Raw genomic sequence first — 26,325 nt, 5'->3', positions numbered from 1 at the left:
GACCCCAACACCTTGCTCGAATTTGATGACTCGTTCCCACTTTGATGACGAATTTGACGCCTCCAGGAAGCTCTCTGCCGTGATTGACATGTAAACAGACACGCCCACGAAGGTGAGCGTTTGAGCGTCCTTCGCGCAGTGCTATGTATGTATTTTCTACAGTTTATGTATGTACCAGTGAACGCCCCGCCCCTACGTTCTGTCTCGTGTTTATAAAGCAGCATGAGCTCGGCTACGGAGTGGGTGGGAGGAGGGGGGTCCGTCCTCTGGTCCTACGTCACCGTGCGGGGAGGAGGAAGTCACTGTCCCATCTATAGACACGCCCACTCATGAATATGCATAAGCAGGACGCAAATCAGCCTGTTTGTGTAGAGTTGCTCAAAAAGTGACTTTTCAGAGGCTAAAACTCTGGAAAACCGGCGAGTTTGGGAAAATAAACCTCAAATACTATGTTTTTGGGGTTCTTAGAGCAAATGGAGATGGGTGATAAATAGCATGACATGGGACCTTTAATGTAAATTTGCTGGGTGACATGTATCTAGCTCACAGGAATCCCAGGTGTCATTCCCTGTTGAATTAGTGCTTGGCATAAAGACATTATAGAATGTCCACAATCTTCTGAGACACACTGGCTCTTATTTCATCACCTAAAGATTCCTCAGAGCAGCGCTTTGCTCCCTGCTCTGTTGTAGGCATGCCCCTAAATGAGTTTAGGGAGAACACACCTTCTGTCTACACCTTAAATAATTACACTACTCAACCACATGTGGGCTGCACTGCTCAAAATAGAGGTCATTGTGTCCAAGCTTCCACAAACATAACTTGGCTATTTTCTCCTTACTGGTGTGAATGTTACATCTTGGAAAAGCTCCTGAATGAAGCGGCGAGTTGGCAGATGGAACATGCTTTGAGAAAGCAAGTAGGACACCTCAGAGTAGAGACAGATGTCATCAAAGGCATGAGGGAACTTCTCCTTGATCCTACAGAGAGAGAGACCATACTCATATTGCAGCAGGATGGGCAGATTTATAAAGAGAGATTTTGTCTCATATTAACAGACTGGTTTCATGGTTTTTGGTCCCAACAGACGAGCTTAGATTTATGACCAGGCGGAGCACCTTCTTCCTCAGTAGGACTCTGCCTGCCATAGCGTCCTCTGGGATGAACTTTACACCTAGGAAGTAAAATAAAAAAACACTTTTACCAACATTAACAATTACATCTAAAAAAGTAATTCCAATTTATCTGGAAATGTTTTAGTTTAAATGAAAATTCAGAAGCCAAATATTGTGTATTGTTGGCTGCCATAAATTGAACACAATATACTTTGATAGCTTTCAGTTAGAACCAGCATCAGTTGCTTCAGCGTTTTGAGTTACTGGAGCTAATGTGTTGTATGGAACCAAACATGAAATCTCCTCAAGATAATTTTGGCCATGGGCACCAACTCACTGGCTTTCATTGGACTCACTTTGGGAGATGCTCATCACGACAGACAAGAAACATCATACTATTACATAAAGATTGACCAGATGTCTGTATTTACAGACAGTACTGTAAAATGGAAGCAAAATTTGTTGACATGAATGTGTTATGGCAATTATTATATTAATCATCACATCATCAAATGTGTGTTCATGTGTAGAATTTGTCATGTGTTTTTTACTCGATGACTACATTATATCGTTGTACTTTTGAACAGAGACGTTGCTCCTTTGCTGAGTCATGTTAGATTAGATTACCCGCAGTACAGACAGATTGTGCTGTATTCACAGTGCCAGCAAAAAAACAGTCTCTGCTCAAGGTCTCATACCAAAGCTCTGATAAGCAGAGTAACAGTGATTTTCCACTTCTTCCTCCCTTCACACCCTCCTTCCCTCTCATCTTAGAGGGGGGCTGCTCCAATCTGTAAAGGTTGGTGCTCAGAAAACTTTCCGTGAGTTGCAGGGCACTTTCCCTTCCTGCAGGATGGAAGACCTTTTTGTACTCCTTTTCAATTAGTTTATAAAAAATAATCTTTTATAAAATCATCATGTTTTCGTCTGGACCCCGTCATTCAACCAAAGGACAAATCATGTTTCCAAACGAGGACAATCGTAATTTTGCCGTGACAAGTGACACCCACCATAGTATCTATTAGGGGTGTTGAAAAAAATGATTCTGCAATGTAGCGCCCTCTAGCTTTACCTACTTGATAACAGCTATGATCGACAACGCTAACATTCAACTAGGTTCGTGAATGGATATCTTTAGTTTCCTGATCAAATAACAAGGACGAATGGACGTGAAGATGAACAATGACAATCTTTATTGCCTCATCGCTACCATGTGGCGATTCAAATGAATATCCCAAAATAAAAATATAAGTGTACAAAATAGAACTCTTCCAATGTACCAAAATACAAAATAAATTCAATAAACAAACTTCAAATAAAAATGTCCTTTTGTGAAATCCTCCTTAGAGGAGATCCAAGTTATTTCCCTTAGATTCACTTCTCCTTTATGGAAAAGACAGATGTTCTTGAATTGTTGGGTGCACCCTATTTAACACTACCCGCGTAGTTTTATTGTGTTGAGTCTTATCTGTTCCTGAATGAATGGATTGAGTCGATGATCCCGATGTCCACTGAGGGCGGCCCCACGGCTGGCCACACCGTGATTCCGGTCCGTCCACAGTCTATCGTCTCTTGGGTTGGCTCGCCACTGAACCCGAAAGGATTCAGGTTCTGGTTCTGAATGGTCCAATCCTAGTCAAAGTAAAACCAATCTACACATATAGTGCAGAAAGAATACATTACTATCTTCTCTATCAGTTCATCATCAGACCTCATAACTTGTATCCATCACTCAAAGTATCTTTTCCAGTATAACCAATTATTCAGGTTATCAAGTACTCCAATCCTTGTGAAATAGATTGACATGCATCTCAACAAAAGTATTTTATTATTATAACAATTTATTAATCCTAATTTCCCTAATGGCAATTATTAGTTTAAATAAACAATGAAGTCGTTCCCTTTTTTCTTAAACAATTTATCTTCTAAACTGCTTTTACATTTAACTCAGTCCTTTTTTCTTTTAAATACCATTTATCTTTTAAACAACATTTAACTTTTTAAACAGCTTTTTCATATAACTCCTTCTTTTTTTTTAAATATAAATATTTTAATCTAATTACCCTGTTAAAACATATTAACTATTAACTCTTCATTAAATATAGGCATTTTAACAATAAAAATGAAATAAATCAAACTGCATCTTTATCAAACATCACAGTGAATGAATACTCATTTAACAAAATTATTTAAATACAACATAAATGGGTATAATGCACCTAATGCTGCACCACACTCACTACTGTGCTGCTATATTATCTAGCTGGAATAGCTGCAGCATTAGCACTCATTAAATAGTATAGGAAATGATAGCTGTTAGCATAGAGGCTAACACTATTAGCGATCTTTTTGAGGACATTACAACTAAATTACAGTGATACAGTCCGTTCCCTAGTAATGCTAAACATCAGGCATCAGTACCATAACTCCGATTGGTTTTAAGGAAAGTGTGTAAACAAGGTATTGTGTAGTCAACTAACTTCCACAAGCTAACATGGAGGATTAGCTTATTAGCAACATAGACTAGGCCTTGCTTACCGGAGCTCACAGCGAGAGGGCCGACAAGACACATGCAGCGCCTCCCGTTCACTCTAACACAAGAATCAGTGCCTGTATAAACAACAACCTGTTAATAATCAATATAGGAATATTAATCATGGGTTTATGACTTTTATATCCTATCTACGTACGGGGTATCCTTAGCTTGTGTGGGTGCGGCCGTCAGGTATAACGTCTCAACCGGAAAAGGAAGAAACCACAGAGTGCACACTAACATAAACACAGAGTAGGTGCGCCACCTTCTGTTCGGCGGCAAGACTACACCTCTAACCACACAGATTTATAACCCTATTATTCATGTGGGTTACACCCTCCCCTCTTGAATCTGCATGAGTCTCTTCATGCTGTAATGTAGCTCATAGGGGAATTATCATAGTCACTGATTGTGTCAAGAGCTTCGTTAAAGCTTTTAAAGAGACTTTGTGCAAAGGAGATTAAAGGTTTTCCTAACTGAATGTAGTGAAGGCGGTCAGGGGGTTGTCGTGGCCTCTCTGACTTTCGTGCAGAGTCACTTGTGTCTTCATTCGCAGGCTCCTCCAAATCACCAGAGGATTGATCATTTCCTTCATCAGCAAAAGCTGGATTTTTATTTGACTTATCCATTTCATTCTCATTTTTCTCAATCTCATCTTCATTTCTCATGTCCAGTTGATTTATGTCTTTGTCTGCAGAGGACTGCTCACCCATGACTTCAGGCTCCTCACTTTCAACCATCTCAGAAGGTGTTCCAATGGTTTCAACAGGAAGACTGGTCTCATTAAGTTCATCCTGAGGACTGGAGGCTGAGGGGTTTGTTGGCATGAACGGCAAGCATTTATCCTCCGCTGCTCGATTTACACTGATGTGTTGTCTCTTGGGAACTTCGCACACCTGGACAAATCTTTTCTCAGGAATTTCAGATGATTGAATAGGATAGATAGGTGTATCGTCCTCAGACTCTGAGTGCACCTCTGAGAGCTGAGGGTGACTTTGTCTGGTTCTCGGTCTGCTGATTTTGGGTGTAGCTGGTTCAGTTTCCTCCACCTCGGTCAGGTCACCACAAGGGAGTAAGAGATCCCTATGTAAAGTTCGAGCGGGTCCGTCCCCACTGATGGGCTGTACTTTATACACAGGTAAGTCTCCCATTCTTTGTAGAACTTTGTACACAGTTGACTCCCACTTATCTGCAAGCTTGTGTTTATTCCGCAGCCGTAGGTTCTTCACTAAAACTTGGTCACCTTGTTCTAGTGTTGACTCTCTTACGGTTTTGTCAAAACGGCGTTTGTTTCGATCAGCAACTTTTTGTGAATTCTTGGTGGCAATCTCATAACTCTCCTCTAGGCGTGCTTTCAAATTCTTGACATACTGGGAGTGGGATTTAGGAGAGCCATCTTTTACAGGTAAGCAGAATGCAATGTCCACTGGCAACCGTGGCTGGCGCCCAAACATTAGCTCATATGGGCTGAACCCTGTGACATCGTTTTTGGTGCAGTTATAAGCATGAGTTAGCGGTTTCACATAATCTCGCCAGTGACTTTTTTCTTTGCCCTTTAAGGTTCCCAACATGCCTAAAAGTGTTCGGTTAAACCGCTCTACAGGGTTTCCTCTTGGGTGATAGGGACTTGTGCGCACTTTAGTGATGCCTACCAGGGTGCAGAGTTCCTTGATGAGTTGAGACTCAAAATCTCTGCCCTGATCACTTAGCAGCCGTTCTGGAAACCCATAATGCACCAAGAACTGTTCCCAAAGAGTCTTTGCAACTGTAGTAGCCTTCTGATCTTTTGTTGGTATGGCAACCGCATACTTAGTAAAATGATCAGTTATGACCAAGATGTCTTTAGTGTTGTGACTATCAGGTTCTAGAGATAAATAATCCATGCACACTAGCTCCATGGGACGTGTTGTTTGGATATTCACCAAGGGTGCCGATCTTTCTGGTTGTGTCTTCCTTCTGACACAACGTCCACATGACTTAAGCTTTTTCTCTACATCTCCAGCCATCTTTGGCCAGTAAAACCTTGCTCTAACCAAGTCCAGTGTTCTTTCTAAACCCATGTGCCCCATATCTTCATGTAGGCATGTGAGAATGGTGGGCCTAAGAGACTTGGGGGCAACGAACTGGTAACTCACGTTTTCTCCTGACCAACGAATTCTGTAGAGTATACCATCCTTCATCTCCAACCTTCTCCACTCCTTGAACATCAGCCTGAGCTCATCAGAGTCAGAGGTAAGGTTGGGTTTGACTTCACCTCCCGCCTCCAAGATATTGATGACCCGTCCAATGGCGGGGTCAGCCTTTTGATGTTGTTGGAGTTCTGCTGGGCTCCAAGTTGGTATGGTAGAACACCCGAGGACCTCCTCGCCGCCATAGATATCCGGTACTGCTTCAGGATGAATGGCAAGAGATTCCACTATGGTGATTGAAGATGGATTGTCGTCATCTTTTCCTGAGAGATGGCGTTGACACAAAGCAGTAACTGTGTCTGCTGGTATGTCTTGTTGGTTAGGAGACGAAGAGAGATGATGCGAGGTGAACTGTTTGATTCGCGCTCTCTCCTCAAGGGAAGCTTGGTCATCGGCCAGGGTTTCATGAGGTCGACGGGAAAGGCCGTCTGCATCTTGGTTGCTTCTCCCAGCACGATACTTGATATTGAAATCGAAGGTGGAAAGAGCAGCCAACCACCGATAACTGGCAGCGTCAAGCTTAGCTGACTTCAAGACATAAGTCAATGGGTTGTTATCGGTAATGACTGTGAATGTGTTTCCATATAGATAGTCTTGAAATTTCTCTACAATGGACCACTTCATGGCTAGAAACTCCAGCTTGTGGGCTGGGTATCGCTTTTCACTGGATGAAAGCCCTCTGCTAGCGTAGGCAATCACACGCATTTCACCATCCTGCTCCTGGTACAGGGCAGCCCCTAGACCAGTAGTACTCGCATCGGTGTGGAGGATGTACGGTGATTTCGGGTCAGCAAAACCAAGTACAGGTGCAGAGGTAAGTTTTTCAATGATGACGTCAAAAGCTTTTTGACACTCATGGGTCCACCGTTCTTTAAAGGGTTCTTTGGGGTTGAAGTACCCCCCAGGACAAGATGTTTTTTGGCCCTTCTTGTAGGGTGGGTAGCCGCTGGTGAGGTCATTCAGAGGTCTGACTATCCTTGAATAGTCTTGAACAAAACGACGGTAGTACCCGGCAAAACCCAAAAATGACTTCAGCTCACCAAGGGTTTGAGGTCTGGGCCAAGTGCGGAGAGCACTAACTTTGTCAGGATCGGTCTCTACCCCTCTACTTGAGACAATGTGGCCCAAATACCGCACTGAGCTTTTGAAGAAGTGGCATTTTTTTGGGGAAAGTTTCAGGCCATTTTCTCTCAGTTGCTGGAGGACATGCTTAAGCCTAATTTCATGTTCTTCTAATGTCTTTGAAAACACAATGATGTCGTCTAAGAACACTAGTACTTCCTTCAGATTGATGCTGCCCATGACTCTCTCCATTAATCGCTGGAAAGTACCAGGGGCGTTGGTAATACCCTGGGGCATGCGATTAAATTCGTAAAACCCCAAGGGGCATACAAAGGCGGTTTTAGGCTTATCACACTCCTCCATCTCAATCTGGTAATATCCAGACTTTAAATCCATGACCGAGAACCATCTGGATCCAGAAAGAGCCGAGAAAGCTTCTTCGAGGTTTGGAAGTGCATAGGCGTCTCTGATTGTCAGTGCATTTAATTTCCGGTAATCTATACAAAGACGGACCTCTCCATTTTTTTTACGAACCACCACAATTGGTGACGCATAAGGGGATTCTGATTCTCGGATCACACCTGCATCAAGGAGCGTCTGCAGATGTTTCCTCACAGCCTCGTAATCATTTGGATGGATTGGGCGGGACCTTTGCTTGAATGGGGTTCCGTCTTTTAGATTGATATGATGCTTTACTTTAGTGGCATGTCCAAAATCTAAGTCATTGGCGGCGAAAACATCACCATACTGATTTAAGCTCTTTGTTATTCTATCTTTCCACTCGTTTGGGAGAGGGGAATCGCCAAAGTCAAATTTAGGATTGGGCATGTCAGGTCCATTGACTGGTTGAGGGATGACAGAACAACATTTCACTTTGTCAGTTCTTTTGTTTGGGCCTGGTGAATGGTCGTAAATCTTGTCGGGAGTATGGAGCTCAGCGATGACACAATTTGAGGGGAGTGTGACGTTATGATCATTTTCATTTCTCACCCACACAGACAATTTGTGAGGGCGCTGTTTGGTTAGGGTGATGAGGCAGCACTCTACAAATACTCCACCAGGTAAGGCAGAGGAGTCAGGTTGTTCAACGATTGCATGCTCGCTGGTGGTGTTAGCTCGGGCATAGCTTTCAAGGCAGACTCTCTCGTGGGCAGGTATCATTTGCTGCATTTTGCCTTTTAGGGTAGCTAACCCTACTTTTCCTGTAGAATTTGTTTTGTTCCTGAGCTTGAGTACACGAATGATCTGCCGGTAGCCATAAGCAGAGGACAACTCGTTTGGGTTTTTGTCACTGCAGTATTCCTCATACATGATATCGAGTGCATTTGTCCCAATTAGTACAGGTAGGTTGCAGTTACTGCGCCGGTCTGGGACCACTAAGGCCAAGGCAGAAACTTCGGGCTCAGTCTCGATGAATTCTTTTGGAAATTTGAGAGTGAGGGGGACATAACCTAAGTATGGAACGTTCTGGCCGTTGGCACCTTCAACATCCAAACTATCAAGTGATTGTATGGGATGCTCTGACAGATGGTTGTTGTAGAAAGATTGAGTTACTGTGGTCACTTGGGACCCAGAGTCAAGGAGACATGTAGCGTTGACTCCTGACACACCAACATTGACTGTACATTTCTGTCCTACAAGTTTCTTATGTAGCTGAATTTGGTGATCTACATTGTGGGATTGAATCAATGCTTTAGTCTTGGTTTTTGTTCTGGGACGTTCATTTCTAGCTCCAGTTCCTGGCAGTCCCTCCACAGGAACTGCATTCAGTTTAAACTCTCCTCCCAAGCTGCTTGCCTTTGTTTCAACTCTTTCCGTTTCTTTTCAACTAGCTCAGGGTTTGCTTCATTGCTGCAGGAAGGTACAATGTGGCCATCCTCCCCACACTTGAAACAGTACCATGGGCGGGGCTTCTTTGTGAATCTCGCCTCGGTGGAGGATGGGGTATTCTCTACAGTGGGCACTTTAGGGTTTGCATTTGTTTTCTTGCTTGGTTTTGCAGACACCTGGCTTGAACGTAGGGAGGCTTTAAGAGAAGCTATTTGGGCTTGTAGCTGAGCCATTTGCTTCCCTAGTTTTTGTGTGTCATAAGAGGCAGGTGTTGCTGCGTCGATGTCGGGGGCATGTTCATCTACTGAGAGTGAATTTGACTGGGCTTTTGTTTTGGTAATCCCAAAGTGCTGCTTCATTCGGCTTGACTTGGCAGCTTGCCAATCTTCCTCGGAGCGTACCAAAAGGAGTAATTCAGAAAAGGGGGGTGGGTCATTTTTCTTCTGTTCAAGCTGGAGGCTGGTAATTAAGCCATTGTTCCAACAGCCTCTGCAGAATTGCTTAAGCAGCTGGCGATCCGAATCCTGAGCACCCAAACCACCTCGTTTGATAACTTTACTCAGGGTTGTCTGCAAGCGTTGCAAATATCCAGAAGGCTTTTCACCAGAGTCTTGGTTCATGTGTAGGAATTTTGCAAAGAGTTCATCTCCATCATCAATGATACCATACGCAGAGTCGAGAAGGGCAAGATATTCATGTGGAGAAGAGTTGGGCCCAAGATGCTTGACTATGGTGGTAGCAGGAGGAAGAAGGCCTTCCACCATTTTCCTGGTTGTATGTTTGTCAGACATGGAAGGGTCTGCAAGGTAGAACTCAACATTGCTGCGCCATGTCTCATAATCAGTCTCTGAAGGTGGACATGGAATCTTCCCTGAGAAGGGTCTGAGTCTGGTATTGCCATGATAGTGAGAGGGCAGACTGCTATTCTTAATTACATGCTCAACCACTACTTTCTGCACCTCTGGGGTTGTGAGATGTTCAGAAGGTAAGTACAGGGTTGGTTTCCTCTGCAAGGTTGACGCCTCGGCACCTATGTCAAGTAAGGGTGAGCCACGTTCATGGGGGTGAATCAAGTCTAACTATTTTCAGGGGACTTGGATTAACTGCTGTGTCAGCCGCGTGCGGAGCAATTGTATGCTGAGATACCTGACTTTTTGATGTGTCAGGTTCGGTCATCTTAGGTTGGGTAGAGGCTTGAATTCTAGCTAGCTCATCTAGCAAAATCTTCTCAAAATCCGCCCCACTTAGTTTAGCAACACTCTTTAGTTCGTTTAAGTAAGTCTGAGTTAAAGTGGAACCTCTATCAGCAGTGTACAGTTCAGACAGAAGTTGTATGTGGTAAACAATATCTGGATTACTGGAAGGTCTGTCGCAAGGTAGGCTATCCTGGATATACTCAATAGCTTCACCTGATTGATATTCCACTATGACAGTGTCTTTAAACTTAGCCTCAGTGCTGGTAACCGGAATTACTCTTCGAATTTTACCATACTGTTCCAAATGCTCGAGGATTTCAACATCCGCTTCCTGGCTACCCATGCCACTTACTAAAAGAGAACTGGGCACTTTAACATTTTCAGATGTAATCGTATCCATGTTTGGATGATACCAGTGCACACAGATGAAGTGCAATAAAATTGTCCACCGTTCAGCCTTCACGTCACGAAGAATTTAAACCACTCTCCTGGCTGGCTCGCCAAGGTTTATGTAGCGCCCTCTAGCTTTACCTACTTGATAACAGCTATGATCGACAACGCTAACATTCAACTAGGTTCGTGAATGGATATCTTTAGTTTCCTGATCAAATAACAAGGACGAATGGACGTGAAGATGAACAATGACAATCTTTATTGCCTCATCGCTACCATGTGGCGATTCAAATGAATATCCCAAAATAAAAATATAAGTGTACAAAATAGAACTCTTCCAATGTACCAAAATACAAAATAAATTCAATAAACAAACTTCAAATAAAAATGTCCTTTTGTGAAATCCTCCTTAGAGGAGATCCAAGTTATTTCCCTTAGATTCACTTCTCCTTTATGGAAAAGACAGATGTTCTTTAATTGTTGGGTGCACCCTATTTAACACTACCCGGGTAGTTTTATTGTGTTGAGTCTTATCTGTTCCTGAATGAATGGATTGAGTCGATGATCCCGATGTCCACTGAGGGCGGCCCCACGGCTGGCCACACCGTGATTCCGGTCCGTCCACAGTCTATCGTCTCTTGGGTTGGCTCGCCACTGAACCCGAAAGGATTCAGGTTCTGGTTCTGAATGGTCCAATCCTAGTCAAAGTAAAACCAATCTACACATATAGTGCAGAAAGAATACATTACTATCTTCTCTATCAGTTCATCATCAGACCTCATAACTTGTATCCATCACTCAAAGTATCTTTTCCAGTATAACCAATTATTCAGGTTATCAAGTACTCCAATCCTTGTGAAATAGATTGACATGCATCTCAACAAAAGTATTTTATTATTATAACAATTTATTAATCCTAATTTCCCTAATGGCAATTATTAGTTTAAATAAACAATGAAGTCGTTCCCTTTTTTCTTAAACAATTTATCTTCTAAACTGCTTTTACATTTAACTCAGTCCTTTTTTCTTTTAAATACCATTTATCTTTTAAACAACATTTAACTTTTTAAACAGCTTTTTCATATAACTCCTTCTTTTTTTTTAAATATAAATATTTTAATCTAATTACCCTGTTAAAACATATTAACTATTAACTCTTCATTAAATATAGGCATTTTAACAATAAAAATGAAATAAATCAAACTGCATCTTTATCAAACATCACAGTGAATGAATACTCATTTAACAAAATTATTTAAATACAACATAAATGGGTATAATGCACCTAATGCTGCACCACACTCACTACTGTGCTGCTATATTATCTAGCTGGAATAGCTGCAGCATTAGCACTCATTAAATAGTATAGGAAATGATAGCTGTTAGCATAGAGGCTAACACTATTAGCGATCTTTTTGAGGACATTACAACTAAATTACAGTGATACAGTCCGTTCCCTAGTAATGCTAAACATCAGGCATCAGTACCATAACTCCGATTGGTTTTAAGGAAAGTGTGTAAACAAGGTATTGTGTAGTCAACTAACTTCCACAAGCTAACATGGAGGATTAGCTTATTAGCAACATAGACTAGGCCTTGCTTACCGGAGCTCACAGCGAGAGGGCCGACAAGACACATGCAGCGCCTCCCGTTCACTCTAACACAAGAATCAGTGCCTGTATAAACAACAACCTGTTAATAATCAATATAGGAATATTAATCATGGGTTTATGACTTTTATATCCTATCTACGTACGGGGTATCCTTAGCTTGTGTGGGTGCGGCCGTCAGGTATAACGTCTCAACCGGAAAAGGAAGAAACCACAGAGTGCACACTAACATAAACACAGAGTAGGTGCGCCACCTTCTGTTCGGCGGCAAGACTACACCTCTAACCACACAGATTTATAACCCTATTATTCATGTGGGTTACAGCAACATATCACAATATTACGTTGCGCTATTTTCGGATCGATTCAAAATGCATCCATATCGATTTTTTTTATTTTTTTATTTTACCTTTATTTAACCAGGAATGTCTTTTCCACTGCAGGAGACATTGTAACTGCACAAAGAAGTGAGCTGAAACCTGGACATGTTGACCAGCTTGTGTTTTTCAATAAAATCTAAAAAAAAAGTTTTAACTTTCTGCATTTATTTGTTGTTCTAGGCATATACCTCAGTAAAGTTACACTAAAGTCATGTTGCACTAAAGTCAAACTTGGTTTAAAATCCACAGGCAGATTGTATGTTATTTATTTATTTTAAGTTGTTGGCTCATGGCATTTTAACGCCAATGTTTTGAGTGTAAAATATGCCAATAAAATATATTTCATACATAATGTTCTCATGAAGGTGTACACATTTACAGATTAGTTGTTTCTTAAGTCATATATTAAAAAAAAAATCACAATAATTGCCTTCTACTTTAATATTGGGATATATCGTATCGTATCGTGACCTACAGTATGTATCAGGATACGAATCGTATCGCCAGATGCCAGGCAATACACACCCCTAGTATCTATTGAACCCAGCACTGTGAGAATCTCATCCAGAAGGTGGAGGAACTCTCCACAATGTACACCAGGTAAAAATGGGAACAGGTGGATATTTCACAGAGTGGTATCACAAATTTCAAAAGAAAGTATGGAACACAAAACTGTAAACCTGCACAGACTCCACCATAACAAAGGAAATAATTATTCTTGCAATGTTCTCAATATTGTTTCCAGAGTTTATACATTCATAATGGCTAGTTGACTGGAAGACCCAAAAAAGAAAGTAGACACATACCCAGAACAAGTTCTGTGCTGCGATTGCTCCCAGCTGAGCCTTGGGATGCAGATACACTGCATCCAGACACACCCGAGAGCTTAGCTTGGATTGTGGGCCCCTGCTGATTGGCTAGAATCGAACCCCATGACTCAGAGACTGGAACTTCAATTAGATCTGAAAAATAGAAAATGGAAATGTATATCAAATTACAAAATAATGTATAATCTTAGCTTAAAGTTTTAAAGAGAAACAATTTCCAAATTGAATTTTACAGTTACAGGTAAACAACTAAGTGTTAGTATAAAGATAATAGAAAAATAGCTTATTATCAATGTATTAGGGTGTAACATTGGCAATAAACATGGCTCTCACATAAACAGCAAAAAAAGGTAATGTTTACTATCTAGAGTCTTCTGGTCTAAACACTGTTTAATGTGCTGTGAAAAGTAAGTTTGATTTTTGGTTTAACTAAGTTTATCCCAGTGGAAAAAAAACATGCTCTTTTTTACATTAACAAATAAATAATTTATTAAACAGTACGCATAAAGAAAAAGAGAGATTCAGAATATGTGTTCACATTTGACAACATATGCAGATATAGGAAAAATAGAAAATTAAAATAATAATGTGTTTGAATGAAAAGGAAAGGTAATGTGAAGTTTAACTATGTCCAATCACGAACAAAAGGTGTGTGTTTTCTGTTATTATCATGACTCTACCTCGTCTCTGTACCTACAGTGTGTTTGTGTGTGTGTTTTATTTACAGTAAACAATGACCAACATGCTGCAGAAGGCTACCAGAAGAGCAGACATGACGTTATGTTTAAAGCAAGTTTTACACCACTGTCCCGCACTCAACTCTCTGCTTCCCGGGGCCGTGGACCAGGTTACCTCACCGCTCCCTCTCCGCTCTACGGTGGGGTCGGGGCCCCCGGCGTGACTGCGCTCGATACACTTTTATACTTTATTGTATGTTGCATATGTTTATATTGAAAAATAAAGCGCACGTTTTGAAACTGTTGTTTTCATGTTTGTGTCTAACAATACATACATAGTTAGGTAGGTAAGTAATAATTCAAAAATAAATTACATTTTAAGATGCTCAAAAAACATAAAACATTGTGTTCTGTGACTGAAAGATAAACAAGGGCTTTTTAATGCTCATCTGTAAACACACACACAACCTCCTAGTGGCATGGCGGCCAATCGCACAGTGATACGTTCCCTCGACGCAGATCTACAGGTGGTCAACCTCTGCATCACGTCAACGGCGTAGGTCCTGACGCAAAACCATATACCAGGCTTAATGCGACCTGACTGCTCACATTGTACGTCCATACACAAGACGTCGAAGAAAAAGAAGAAGAATAACCCAGAAGTGAATTGACACTCGTGATGCTAAACAAAAAGAAACACGCTGCCTTGGCAATTTGTGCCATTCTCTGCGGAGAAGCTTCAACAAAGAAAAGGCGGCGACGTGTGTGGACCAGGATCTAGCAGGGCAGACGTGGGCAGTAGGGTCTGTCACTTCTACAGCGGTCCTACTGTGTTCGCGCAAGCAAAGTGAGAGAGTTTGAGTTAAACTGGTTTCACATGGGGCGACTAGGATTTCAAACAAGTTTGATTTTCTTGTGACCATATGATTACTGATCAGGAGCTCGTCTTGAATGTTAATCACTTCTCGTGACCCCATGTTTACAACATGATGCACGACACACAATTTATCCAAGACCCGACCTGATCCCAAAAATAGACACAAGTGAAAAATCGCTCAAAATGGGCCAAAAATCGCATGAACTGATATCATGAATGTGGAGAAAAAAGGCTTGTACCTTGTTGGCAGCTAAAACCTAATTGAGACAGTCCACAGTACAGACAGTTGTTTTCTATGTGCTCCTGAAACTCCGCCTCCTCAGAATCCAGCAGCTGCCGTTCTCCCTGGCTTCCACCCGTCACATCTGGAATACAGAGTTTAAAGTGAAACCTGGTTGGCTGACACCCAACACCTGGTTCTGAGAATGAAACAGGCATATAACAGAGTATTTTAATTTAATACCCATTTCATTCCAAACAATACATGAAGATGTGATGATAGTTACCACAGCAAAGACTATTGTTTTTTTTTTGTTCCAGGTGTTTTATGATTTTACTTATTTTACTTGTCTTTTATGTTACCCATCCCAAGCTTGTCATTATGTTCAGTCCTCATCTCTGGCCCCGCCTACATCCCTTCTGCACTGGCAGACCTATGTTTCTTTAAAGCTGACGGTGACAATCCCAAACATTTTTTAAACTGTACCTGCATTTCATGAAAAATGTGTTCTCATCAACTATCGAAGCCAGGCTGCCATCAAACACACTACCAAAGGGACTTCCCAACACATTTCTGTTCTTTTCACGGATTGAAAACTGTGCCAAAACAATGGCGGATGTTGATAATGTGGCTTTCCACAGCAACACCCGAGTACGGACGACATTTAATGTCTCACAGAGTGACGTCATGTCACAGAAAACACTATAAACTAAAAAAAAGGAAACATCGTCTTCCTTTTTTGACAAATAAACCCAATAACCCAGTGTAAAAAGGTAGAAAAACAATAAGTAAACACTTCTTAGATATCACAAATGTAACTTTAAACATTGCAGTCATGTATTGTAAACTTTGCGTGATGACGTGAGGCATTTCAGATAAGTTGCAGCAGAACCAGGATTCTACTCTCTCTTCTGAAACTTTTTTGCTTCTGCGCCATCTTTGCATTCTTTGGGATTTCAAATCCCACAATGCAATGCGCAAAACTTCTCTGAAGTTCAAGTCACATGACCATTTGTCAACAAACCCAATGTTTTTGATGGAATGAAAAACAATGCAAACAGCATTCTTAACCTTTGGCATTTTTTATAGTAAATCATCCCGTTTTGTGGAAGAAATACCTTTGATTTATATGAGGCCTATACTACTGTATGTCTTTATTTTGATCAATATGTCTATCTTTATTGCCAGCAGCTTTAATATCATTCAGCATCTGATGACGTAATATGTTATAGTTACAGTAATGCGGGTCATAGTCTTAACGTAGTCTCACAAAGTCCTCATTAAATCTCATCTCTTCATATCTCACCACTTGAATCTGTAGAGCAGAATCCATCAGAACCCTCTACAGAATGCAGGCTGATCATCTTCTTAAAATATGGCCTTTCTTTGATCTGAAAGAACCAAAAAACCAACAATTTACTTATGAATGATGCTGTGTGTATAGGACTTTGTAAACTTCAGGTGATCAAACCCTATGGTCCTAATTGTGATGTTGGAACAAAAAGTCTGTGTGGATAGTTGACCTACCTGGAGCATGTTGCTGATGTCAAAGGGCAAAGCCAGGCCCATGTATTCCTCTGAGGGGTTTAAAGTGGTGGAGGTGACAAAGGAGCGCAGAGACGATGAGAGCTGTAATGTGGTTTTGTTGATCGGGCTCAGCAGCTCTTCTTTGTCAAGAGATGCACAACCCAGCATCCTCATAAACCTGAAGACAGGAAGACCAACATTTGTTTTCTCATCCTGCTCTTGCCTTTTGTTTTTTCCCCACTTTGTTTCCCAAAGTATTTCACTACGATTATTGAAAAACCTTGTTTCCATACGGAGGCTCCATCATTCACGGTAAGAGGCTCTGATTGTCTTTATATGAAAGGTTCTGAAACCAATGGTGGCCAGAAAAGGAGCCTTTTATACACATATAGTGAAGTCCTCAAATTTAGCTGGTTTTAGGTGTCTTCCCACTCCAATATAATATATTAATATGAGCTATTTAGTCCACAATGATATGTAAACATTATTTATAATTTATTTAATTATTATGAAATAGACACTTATCTTTTGAATATCTCAACAATATAACAGTATAATCCTTGCACAATGACAAATATAATGTATTTGCATCATGAAATCACAATATACCTATCTTTTAAAAAGCTCTATAATATGTTTAATGATTGCCTGTCTATGTATGTTTTTTGTTGTCTTTTTGTCACATGATTATCACATGATCTCTCTTGCACAGCACATAAGCACCTGTTTTTACTTGTTTTATTCATGTGCTGATAAAAACTGTTAAGTTAAAACGTGTTGACATGTCATTCCTGTAATAAATAATACATTTTTTAAACCTCAAGAATGCCTCAGATCTTCAGTTTTGGCTGCCGCTGCTACTTTTGTGTTACTTTTTGATTTACTGGAGAGGCAGGCCACTCATTCCCTTCTTCAAACAACTTTTTTGTCCACGTTTCACCTCACATGGGCGTGTTGAACACGGGACCCCACGCACTCCTGCTTTAATAATTAAAATGTTGATGTTTTTCACAGACCCTCGTTTGATGGCTCTCAAAAACAGAGCCCAATCCATATGGAATTTCTGGGGCCAATATACCAAATTTTGGTTGCTGAAAAAGATGATATGCAATATATTAGCCGATAACCTAATACATTGGTATGTATATGAATTAAGAACATTAAAGGTATTGTAGACGATGTTTAGCTTGCGGTTGGATCATCAAGACTATTGGTCCTCCTAATTGTCAATCATGTTTACGAAAGGCCGTTGTACGTGCTCGTGCCCGGTGTGCACCGGGTCCTTTGAAAATAGATTTTCACTTACCGGTGGCGAGTCTGACATAGTGGGAAAAGTGCAAATCTTCTTTTGTAAGGTAAGCTTGTATGACCGATGTCCACACCAACTTGTAAACAGAGCTGTGCACGAGGAAAACGCGGCTCGTGCACACTCTCCCGCACATGTCTTTGTTTATTTCACAAAGATGAAACTTATCTGACGCTAAAACGCTGTAATACACTCTGTAAAACTTGCGTAAAGAAGCTACAGTGCTCTCCTTGATGTATCTTAACAGCATGTTTTCATGAGGACTTTATTATCATAGGGCACAAAAGTGTAGTGTTTGTTTTAATTTGCAAAGTTATAAGTTGACACATTATAAACAGCCAATGAATCAGTCGTGCTATAGACGATGTTGATTATTAGACAAAAGCCTGTTGTGAATAAGAACCCTGGCTGGACTAACAACATCAAATGTAAGTCTACTATGCAGACATGTTGATACAGCAACCTTAAAGATAACGGTGAAAGTGTGTAATCAGCTGACTAAAAGTTTGACGTGTTTGGTTTTAGAGAAACAAAAGGAAACGAAGTCGGACCAAAGCTGGGAAAGCTGAGATGGTAAATGGTAAATGGACTTGATTTTATATAGCGCTTTATCACCACACTGAAGCAGTCAAAGCGCTTTACATATCAGCTCATTCACCCATTCACTCTCACATTCACACAACAGTGGGACAGGACTGCCATGCAAGGCGCTAGTCGACCACTGGGAGCAACTTAGGGTTCAGTGTCTTGCCCAAGGACACTTCGACACATAGTCAGGTACTGGGATCGAACCCCCAACCTCTCGATCAGAAGACGTCCCACTACCACCTGTGGCTCAGATCTTTGCAACAACACCCCAACATCCATCTGATTGGACTCAGTAAACATGGACACCAACCAACGACACTACACTCATCAGCAGCAGCAGTACCAGAGCTTAATTTGGGCTGGGTCTTGCCGGAGAAAGATTATTTTGTAAATTTAGGTTTTTTTAAATTATATTTGATGTATTTTAGGGTAGGCACTGTACGTTGATGACCTGAGACTATTGAGTCACTTTGTAACAGATCGTTATAGAAACCAAGTGCTCCATATTTCTGTGCTCCATAGCAACCTGCACAAACAAACCAACTTGCCTTTGAAGTGCAGCTGACTTTCATCTCCAGCATAGAAAACCTTCATTCTTCAGTTATTTCAACAGAAATGAGTCTCCCTTAATAGTCTCCATTGCTATTTGATTTTGAGAAAACTTTGTGTTTTATCTGCACCAAAAGTTTGCAAAACAGCTTTCAGACGACTTTTTCAAACAACTCAAAGTAAGAGATTTTAATGTGGGATTTTGCTTCCAAACTTAATGTGACAGTGGCCTGCTTCTAATAGTTTCTACATAAACATCTTAGAAATGATCAATACAGAGAAATGCAATGTAACCATTATTGATATCAATGAGATGTCTTTCATCTTTGCTGTGATAAATTTGAGCAGCTGTTTAGCAGTCAACCATGTTTTTATTGAACCTTGGTTAGTGTGTGAATTATTACACTGCAATAGATCCCAGTTAGTGTGTGTTAATGTTTCTGTTTGTATCATGTTTACTGTAAAGAAACTAAATATGAGCCAAATAAGAACACACTGCAGAGTTAGAGGCAGCATGTCACTGTTAGGCATAATGGAACAGATACATTGAATAGTTTAGTTTAAGTTTAGTTGAAGGTCTCCGCAAGGTGTTGTTGCTGTGCATGAGCCTCAGCAGCTGATTTATTTCCTTTGCTTTGTTTCACATCAGCCCAAATATCAAGATGAAGTGGAATAAAGAGGACTGGAATCGTCTCCATTCTGAGGGTTCAGATGTGGTTAACAACCCCCCAAGTCAATCTTCTCCTGATGTTCAAAAGCCAGTTTCTAATGACGTAAGACATCACGAAACACAAATTATGCTCTATATTCCTGTGTCATTATTTTATCAGTGAATTTATATTGGTAGAAGTTAAAGGTATAAGAAAATGGTGAACTCACAATATGAAATGAAATATGATAAAGGGCTCACAATAACTAATACTCACAATAAAATATCAAAAATGAAAAAAACAAACAAAAAACAAATAGATTTGTTGAAAAACAGAAGTTCCAAGGACAGTTTGGTCGGTCGCTGTTTCATCCCGACACGCAACCGACGGAGCATCTATCATGTAAACACTGCGTCTGAGTTACTAACAGTGCTTGTTTGTGATGCAAGATGGTGCCAAAACATCACATGATCTTGTTCTCTGCCAATAGTAAAAATCAATTGTAATAGTGGGTTTTTAACACATTGAGGGCAGTCACTCCGACATTTTACAACAAAATACGACAAATTGAAATACTTCGACTAAAATGTTGAGAGTTGTACCAGGATCAATCAACAACACTACTTAGTACCAAAATACATATGTATTCAGCAGAAAAAGTGCTTTTGGGGTGAGGTACTCTTTAAAGATGAGGCTTTGGTTCAATAGTTCTTTCTCTAACTTTGGATGATTGATGCCAATATTGTGGTTCTCTGCATGATTCATGTAAAATGCTTGTAAATATCACTGATCTAATGCTTACATTACCCTGTTACTAATACATGATGTCACTGATCTGCTCACTGATCCTCTTCCCTCCCTCAGATCCTGGAGGACATTTTTGATTTTGATTTCTTTGAAGAGCAAGAACGGCAGGAGTGTATTGAGGAGGTAAAAATCTTGACCCTTTCTGTTCTTCTGTAGAATTATCTACTTAATAATGTGACTGTGCCCAACACTTTCAGGACCAAACAGCCGTAATTTGTGGTCATTACGTGGTCCAACAGAATCATCTTGCCACAGTCCTTCATGATCACGCTTATGCTACCAAAAAACTTCAGGGCCAGACACACTTCACCCAAATTATGGACGCCTTGCCTGAAGCTGAGTACCGGTAAGCACAAAATCCAGGGACCATAAATGTCCCCCCTGTTCCTAATGTCGTCCACATGCAGGATGCACAATATGTATGTCTTGTGACTGACTCGTGACCATGCTTTTACACTGTGTATTTGTGATTTGTTCTCTCAGAAGGAAGGAAAAGGTGACAGAAAAGCCGTATGTTAAAAAGCCCCTCAACGCTTTCATGCACTTCCTAAAAAAGAACAGGGCATCTGCGGAGGCGGAGTTGGGCACGAGGACGAGTGCTGTGGTGAATAAACACCTCGGTCAACGGGTAAGTTAATTTGTTCTTCCAGGAATCATCTGTGATCTTTAAACTCTGGTCCTAAGTGTGTGTGACTGATGCTTTTCTACAGTGGAAATTGTTGTCACCAGAACAAAGAGAAGTATATGTTGAAGAGGCCAGAGTGGATTCTCTCCTGCACTTATTTGCGAACCCCGACTGGAGTAATAAAATCAACTATGTAAGTCCACATACATGTTGACACAGCAACCTTAAAGATGACGGTGAAAGTGTTTTATCAGCTGACGAAAAGTTTTATGTTTGATTTTAGAGACACAAGAAAAAACGACTGTCGCCCAAAGTTCGTGAGGAGAAAAAGAAATAATCACCCCAGCATCCATCAGACAGGAATCAGAAAACATGGACACCACTCAACAACCCTACATTAATCACCATCAGCGGCACCAACAGCACCTACTGGACTTTCTCTCTCTTCTATTGTAAATCACACGTTTTGTAAATAAAATGTCAAATTAAAAATTTAAGTTTTTTATTTAAAAATACAAACATGTGAACTCACAGACACACACCACCTGTTTCTACACATGTCTAACTACCCCTTTTTAAGTTAAGTATTTAAGCAAATAATACGTCCACCATCACTAACCACTAAAGGTGAAAGTAACAGATTTACAAATACTCGCGTTACTGGAATTGAGTTGCTTTTATGGTACATGTACTTTTTAAGTGATTAACAGACATTGTGAAACTACAAAAAATGAAATGACCAGACAACAATCAAATGCATCACATCATAGCCGACCAACCAGATTAAACGTAATGCACTGTGCCAAAACAGCATTAGATGAAGGTATTTAGTAATTAAGTTCCAAATGTGCAAGATTAGGTTTCTTCCTTTTTAAATTTATACATGAGATGTTTACTGTATGCAAGGGAACCGTGGTAAGATTTATCACCAAAAATAAACGTGGGGATGAAAGTAACAAGTAACCTTTACTGTAAAATTTAATTAAGCTTGTTTTTAATTATACTTGATTTTTTAATTATGTATGACTTACATGTACTTGTACAATTTCGATCAGTACTTCTATTTGAGTAGGATATATCAGTACTCTTTACTCCTCTGCTTACTTAAATAAAATGTATAACAGAGTGATTTATCACCTTCAAATAACAGGCCACACACACACAAGAGCCAAACTGAGGAAATCAACTTGAAAACCAACAAATAAAAGTATGGAGCTATTTTTAGTTGAGATAATACAGAATATCACAACAGGGACACTGAACATAAGGAATAGTCACACTGTTAAAACAGTCTATAGGAGTTTTACTAGTTACAACACAAAACCCAACAAATTAAAGAAAAAGTGCAGTTTCTATCAAATTCTAAATAAATCAAAAAGTGATACTTCAAATCAAGTAAAAACCCTTCTATGCATTCGTCTATGCCGGGATACCACATCCCACAATGCAATGGGCCAAACTTTTCCAACAATGTCAATAAACCAAATGTTTACAGTGGACGTCAAAACAAAGTTTCGAGCAACAGTTTCAACCTTTTCCATCTTTTTTTGCTGATCATTGGTTTATCGATCTGTGAGACCACAGCTATACCTCTGTTTTAGATACTTTTGTCACTTACAGAGATGTCTTGTTTGCCACAGCTCATCGGCTTTATTCATCAACAGCAAACGACTCATTTGATTAACATCATTCAGCACGTACATGTTATTGTAGCTGAATGGAAGCCAAACATAAGTAAGTCATTAAAATATCTGCACAAGTTAAGTCATTTTTTTGAAACATTTTGAGGCCATTTTTCTGCAGCTACGTCAAACTTTCCATATTTTAACCTTTTTTTATCACTTTTTCTTGACACATTTTTGCTCCTTTTAATGCATTTTTGCAACATTACTCCCATTTCTGCCACTTCCCCATCACATTGAAATGCCTTTTCTGCACTGATAAACCCTTTCCACCACTTTTACACTTAATGTCACATATGTTGACCCATTATTGTTACTGTTAACCTCTTTTCACCATATTTCATGCTTATTTTTGCCAATTTATCCACATTCACGCCAGTTTAAATTGTTCTCACATTTCTGCCAATTTTAGACCAATATTGTCTAAAAAAAAAAAAAAAAAAACATAGCTGACCAGACCAGCCCACCAAGGCGATGCCTACCCATGTATATTAGGGCTGGTACATCACGATATGATACTGTCATTGCCCACGGTAACAATTATATCACGATACAGCGATATCATACATTATGATATCTGTCACTGAAGAAATTCAGAATTTATTGACTGCACTGAATCCATTTCACAGGAAATACAAAACATTGTATGAATGACAGACAAGTAAAAAAGTGTATACTGCACAGTGTCTCTTCTTAACACACACACGCACACGTGCAAGTGCAGGCGCACACACACACAAATCACCACCACTGCACTAAGAAATGTTAAACGCTAAATAAACAGTTTTTTTTTTTTGCACCCGCACATGTACCCCTTTATAACACTGCAGATGTGTGTCATGATATCTATCTTGTTGGGAGAGTATGGAGGCTATATTAAATATTTGTTTATGTTTCTTTAATGGTGTTTCACGATGTTGATTTTGTTAGATGGCTAAATGCTTCTTCATGTGGATCTTGTTGGGTTTTTTTCTTTCTTATTATAAATTTTATATTTTGATAAACGCATTGAGATGACTTTGTTGGAAATGGCTTTATACAAATAAAGTTGAATTGAATTGAATTGACACTTGCCAGCAGAAACATATGAAATTGTCTTTGGTGGTCTCGATTTGCAACCCCCTGCCTACCCAACCCTACTGGTCACGGCATGTCACTGCAAAACATTTAGCTGAACAGTCTAAGCACTGACCTGTACGCTACTGGGTCCTCAATGTCCAGAACCAGTGACTTGCTCTCTAGACCCACCTGTTAATTTAAATATCATGTAAGTGTCAACACATTTTAATTATGTTGGTTACATGAACATCAAGACTTTGCAAATGTTAACAGGTGAATTATAGAAACTCTCTGTGGTGACAATGTACAAAGTCTAAATAGTTGAGATAAAAAAAAAAAAAGTCAGATATTTTGATGCACCGTAGGCTCAGTTTTGAATGTATCAAAAATCTGTGTGGATCAGTCTGAAGATGAGCTGTAGCAAGTTTAGACTTCATAATTTGCAATTGATTTAAAAGTAAAAACATTTCTTCAGTGCCATTTTGGTGAAAGTCGCAAATTTGTTGCACATATTGTTGATTTGTTGTGAATTTTCAACATTTTTACCTTTAGAGACTTGCTGTAGCACCACCTTTAGGACTATTGGCCTGATGTTGCAGCTGAGGCAATCTGACATGGGACTAGACCTTTGTGGAAAACATTGGTGATTGTTCAAGCACAGGAAGCATGATTTGCTTCAAGGAAGAAAAATAACATGCAGGATACAATAGGTTTTCACAAACTTAGGCTGCCGGCACCTAAAAACCTACTTGGTCATTTAATTTATTTGATTCATTATTGAATCAACTAGAACGCATATGATCAATAAAAATGAGGAGAAATATTGTATATAAATAATCCATAAAAATGATGTGTATGCCTGCATGCACATGTGCACATCATCTGAAAGGGTAGAAAAAAAACTTGTTCTAGGTAAACATTGCGGTGCGTCATTTGTTGTCCTTCCAATTGTTATTCTTGTTACCAACATCATTTTTCTTTGTATTGTTAACAAAAAAATGCTGTGGCAGGTGTTTCAAGTACCATATCCATCAAAAATACATAAGGCTTATTAATATGACCATTGCCATGCAGAATGCTAATTGAAAGGTATACTGACACTTGGTGAAGGAATCATGGCAGCCTTTCTCTGCAGGCTGCTCTGTAGCTCCTCTGGTGGACGCCTTGTAAAGGAAAATATGTTCCCGTCATCTCCAGCAGTTAAAACAAAGAGGTCGTCATGGCTGCAGCGGATGTGGTGCAGTTGTCCATTCTGATTATCATGGAGGCTGAGAACCCAGTAAGATTGCATGGAGGTGAGGCTGAGGTCACCTGGTTGCAGAGGGTAAACTCTGATGGAACCTGAATGCATGCCACAGAGCAGCAGCTCTCTGCTGGAGCTGTAAAACACCAGGAAGGACAAGTCAGGTATAAAGTGGAATTCTGAGGTATACTGGTAAACAACCTTCAATCGCACACACAATTAATCATCTGTCAAATCAGGGTTTTAACAAAGCTGCCTGATGTTTTAACTGTCAGAGGGGATTTTAAAAAGATACACATACTCATCTAATCAGTTAAAATGTCTATGAAGTTTCTCTTAACATGATTCTGATGTTGAGTGTAAATAAAAGTGGGACGATATTTCATGCGACAAGATAACACGGTATTAAAACGTCACAAAGTGTTACATTGAGTGGTATCTCTTGGGGGAGTCAGATTAAAAAATAAATCCACACGATCTCCTATACACCAGATTGTTATGATTAGTTTTTATTCTTCATTGAGTTAAAAAGTTCATACCCCGAGTATGTAAGTATTTTCAGGGTTAATTAAAGTGATATAAATCCATTATTATTTTATAGTTATTAGTCCAACTGCATTTTCATTGCCTTTTTTTCCTTTCAAAAAATATGGTATTGCATCGTTATAGTGAGCCCATTATCATCCATTGTATCGTATCCTGAACTCAGTGTATCATCCCTCTCCTAATAGTAAATTAAAGTCCAGTGTTAATATACAGGAAAGGGCTGGACTTGTGTCCAAAAACTCTGAACGATTTAATACAATAAGCTATAAAATCTTGTTTTGTCATCCATCTGAAGTTAAACAAGATCCTCTAACATATTGACAGATATTTGAACATGGACATCATTTTCAGCCTTTCAGCTCTGCAAACTGAATTTAAAATGAAAGAGTCAACTTGTTAGTTTGATCTCCGTCTACCTGAAGGTGATTGAGCAAATTGGGTCATTGTCTGCATTGTGGATTGGTAGAAAGTGAAAAGGTTCAACCTTTCGCTTTTCTGGTTCCTCGTCTTGATTCTCTGAGAACTTACAATGATACAAATAACCTGAGTCAAAGCCACCCTGTGCGACAAAGAAAAGAACAAAAAGATTCAGTGTCATAATAAAACTCCTCAATAATACTCATCGGTTATATTGGCTCATAAAAATGATATTATAACCATAATCATTTATAATAATTAACTCAAAAATCTGCCATTCTTTGTTATGTTTAAACAGAAACAGTTAGCTAGTAGCAACAAAAAATGTACAGTACAGTGGTCTATGGAATATAGACCACAATAGAGAAGGGCGTTAGACATTCCTGAATATTTTTCATCAAATTTGATTCTTTGAGT

General features: G+C 39.8%; 2 protein-coding genes and 1 long non-coding RNA gene across 3 annotated transcripts in view; 1 reads left to right on the top strand and 2 right to left on the bottom strand.

Moving 5' to 3' along the window:
- Window positions 1–409: 409 nt before the first annotated feature.
- LOC114458960 (rapamycin-insensitive companion of mTOR-like) lies at window positions 410–25,967 on the bottom strand. The gene is made up of 9 exons (XM_028441349.1): window positions 25,908–25,967; window positions 24,802–25,081; window positions 23,836–23,891; window positions 16,437–16,614; window positions 16,216–16,300; window positions 14,929–15,054; window positions 13,115–13,270; window positions 1,051–1,174; window positions 410–980 (listed from the first exon to the last, which is right to left on the bottom strand). The coding sequence occupies exons 2-9, from the start codon at window positions 25,051–25,053 to the stop codon at window positions 827–829; spliced, it is 1,131 nt and encodes a 376-aa protein (XP_028297150.1). The 5' UTR covers window positions 25,054–25,081; window positions 25,908–25,967; the 3' UTR covers window positions 410–826.
- Window positions 10,468–12,382, bottom strand: LOC114458963 (uncharacterized). The gene is made up of 3 exons (XR_003673185.1): window positions 12,075–12,382; window positions 11,923–11,994; window positions 10,468–11,036 (listed from the first exon to the last, which is right to left on the bottom strand). It is a non-coding gene; the product is annotated as an uncharacterized LOC114458963 (long non-coding RNA).
- LOC114458961 (lymphoid enhancer-binding factor 1-like) overlaps window positions 18,938–26,325 on the top strand; it is a 30,519-nt gene continuing 23,131 nt past the window's right edge. Inside the window, exons 1-7 of the transcript XR_003673184.1 lie at window positions 18,938–19,058; window positions 19,529–19,652; window positions 20,394–20,459; window positions 20,534–20,682; window positions 20,820–20,964; window positions 21,047–21,154; window positions 21,245–21,413. The gene's annotated coding sequence lies outside the window, so the exon portion shown is untranslated. The remainder of the gene's footprint in view (window positions 19,059–19,528; window positions 19,653–20,393; window positions 20,460–20,533; window positions 20,683–20,819; window positions 20,965–21,046; window positions 21,155–21,244; window positions 21,414–26,325) is intronic.

This window comes from Gouania willdenowi, unplaced genomic scaffold (assembly GCF_900634775.1).
Source record: "Gouania willdenowi unplaced genomic scaffold, fGouWil2.1 scaffold_225_arrow_ctg1, whole genome shotgun sequence".
NCBI lineage: Eukaryota > Metazoa > Chordata > Actinopteri > Blenniiformes > Gobiesocidae > Gouania > Gouania willdenowi.
This window is presented reverse-complemented; position numbering and strand designations above follow the sequence as displayed.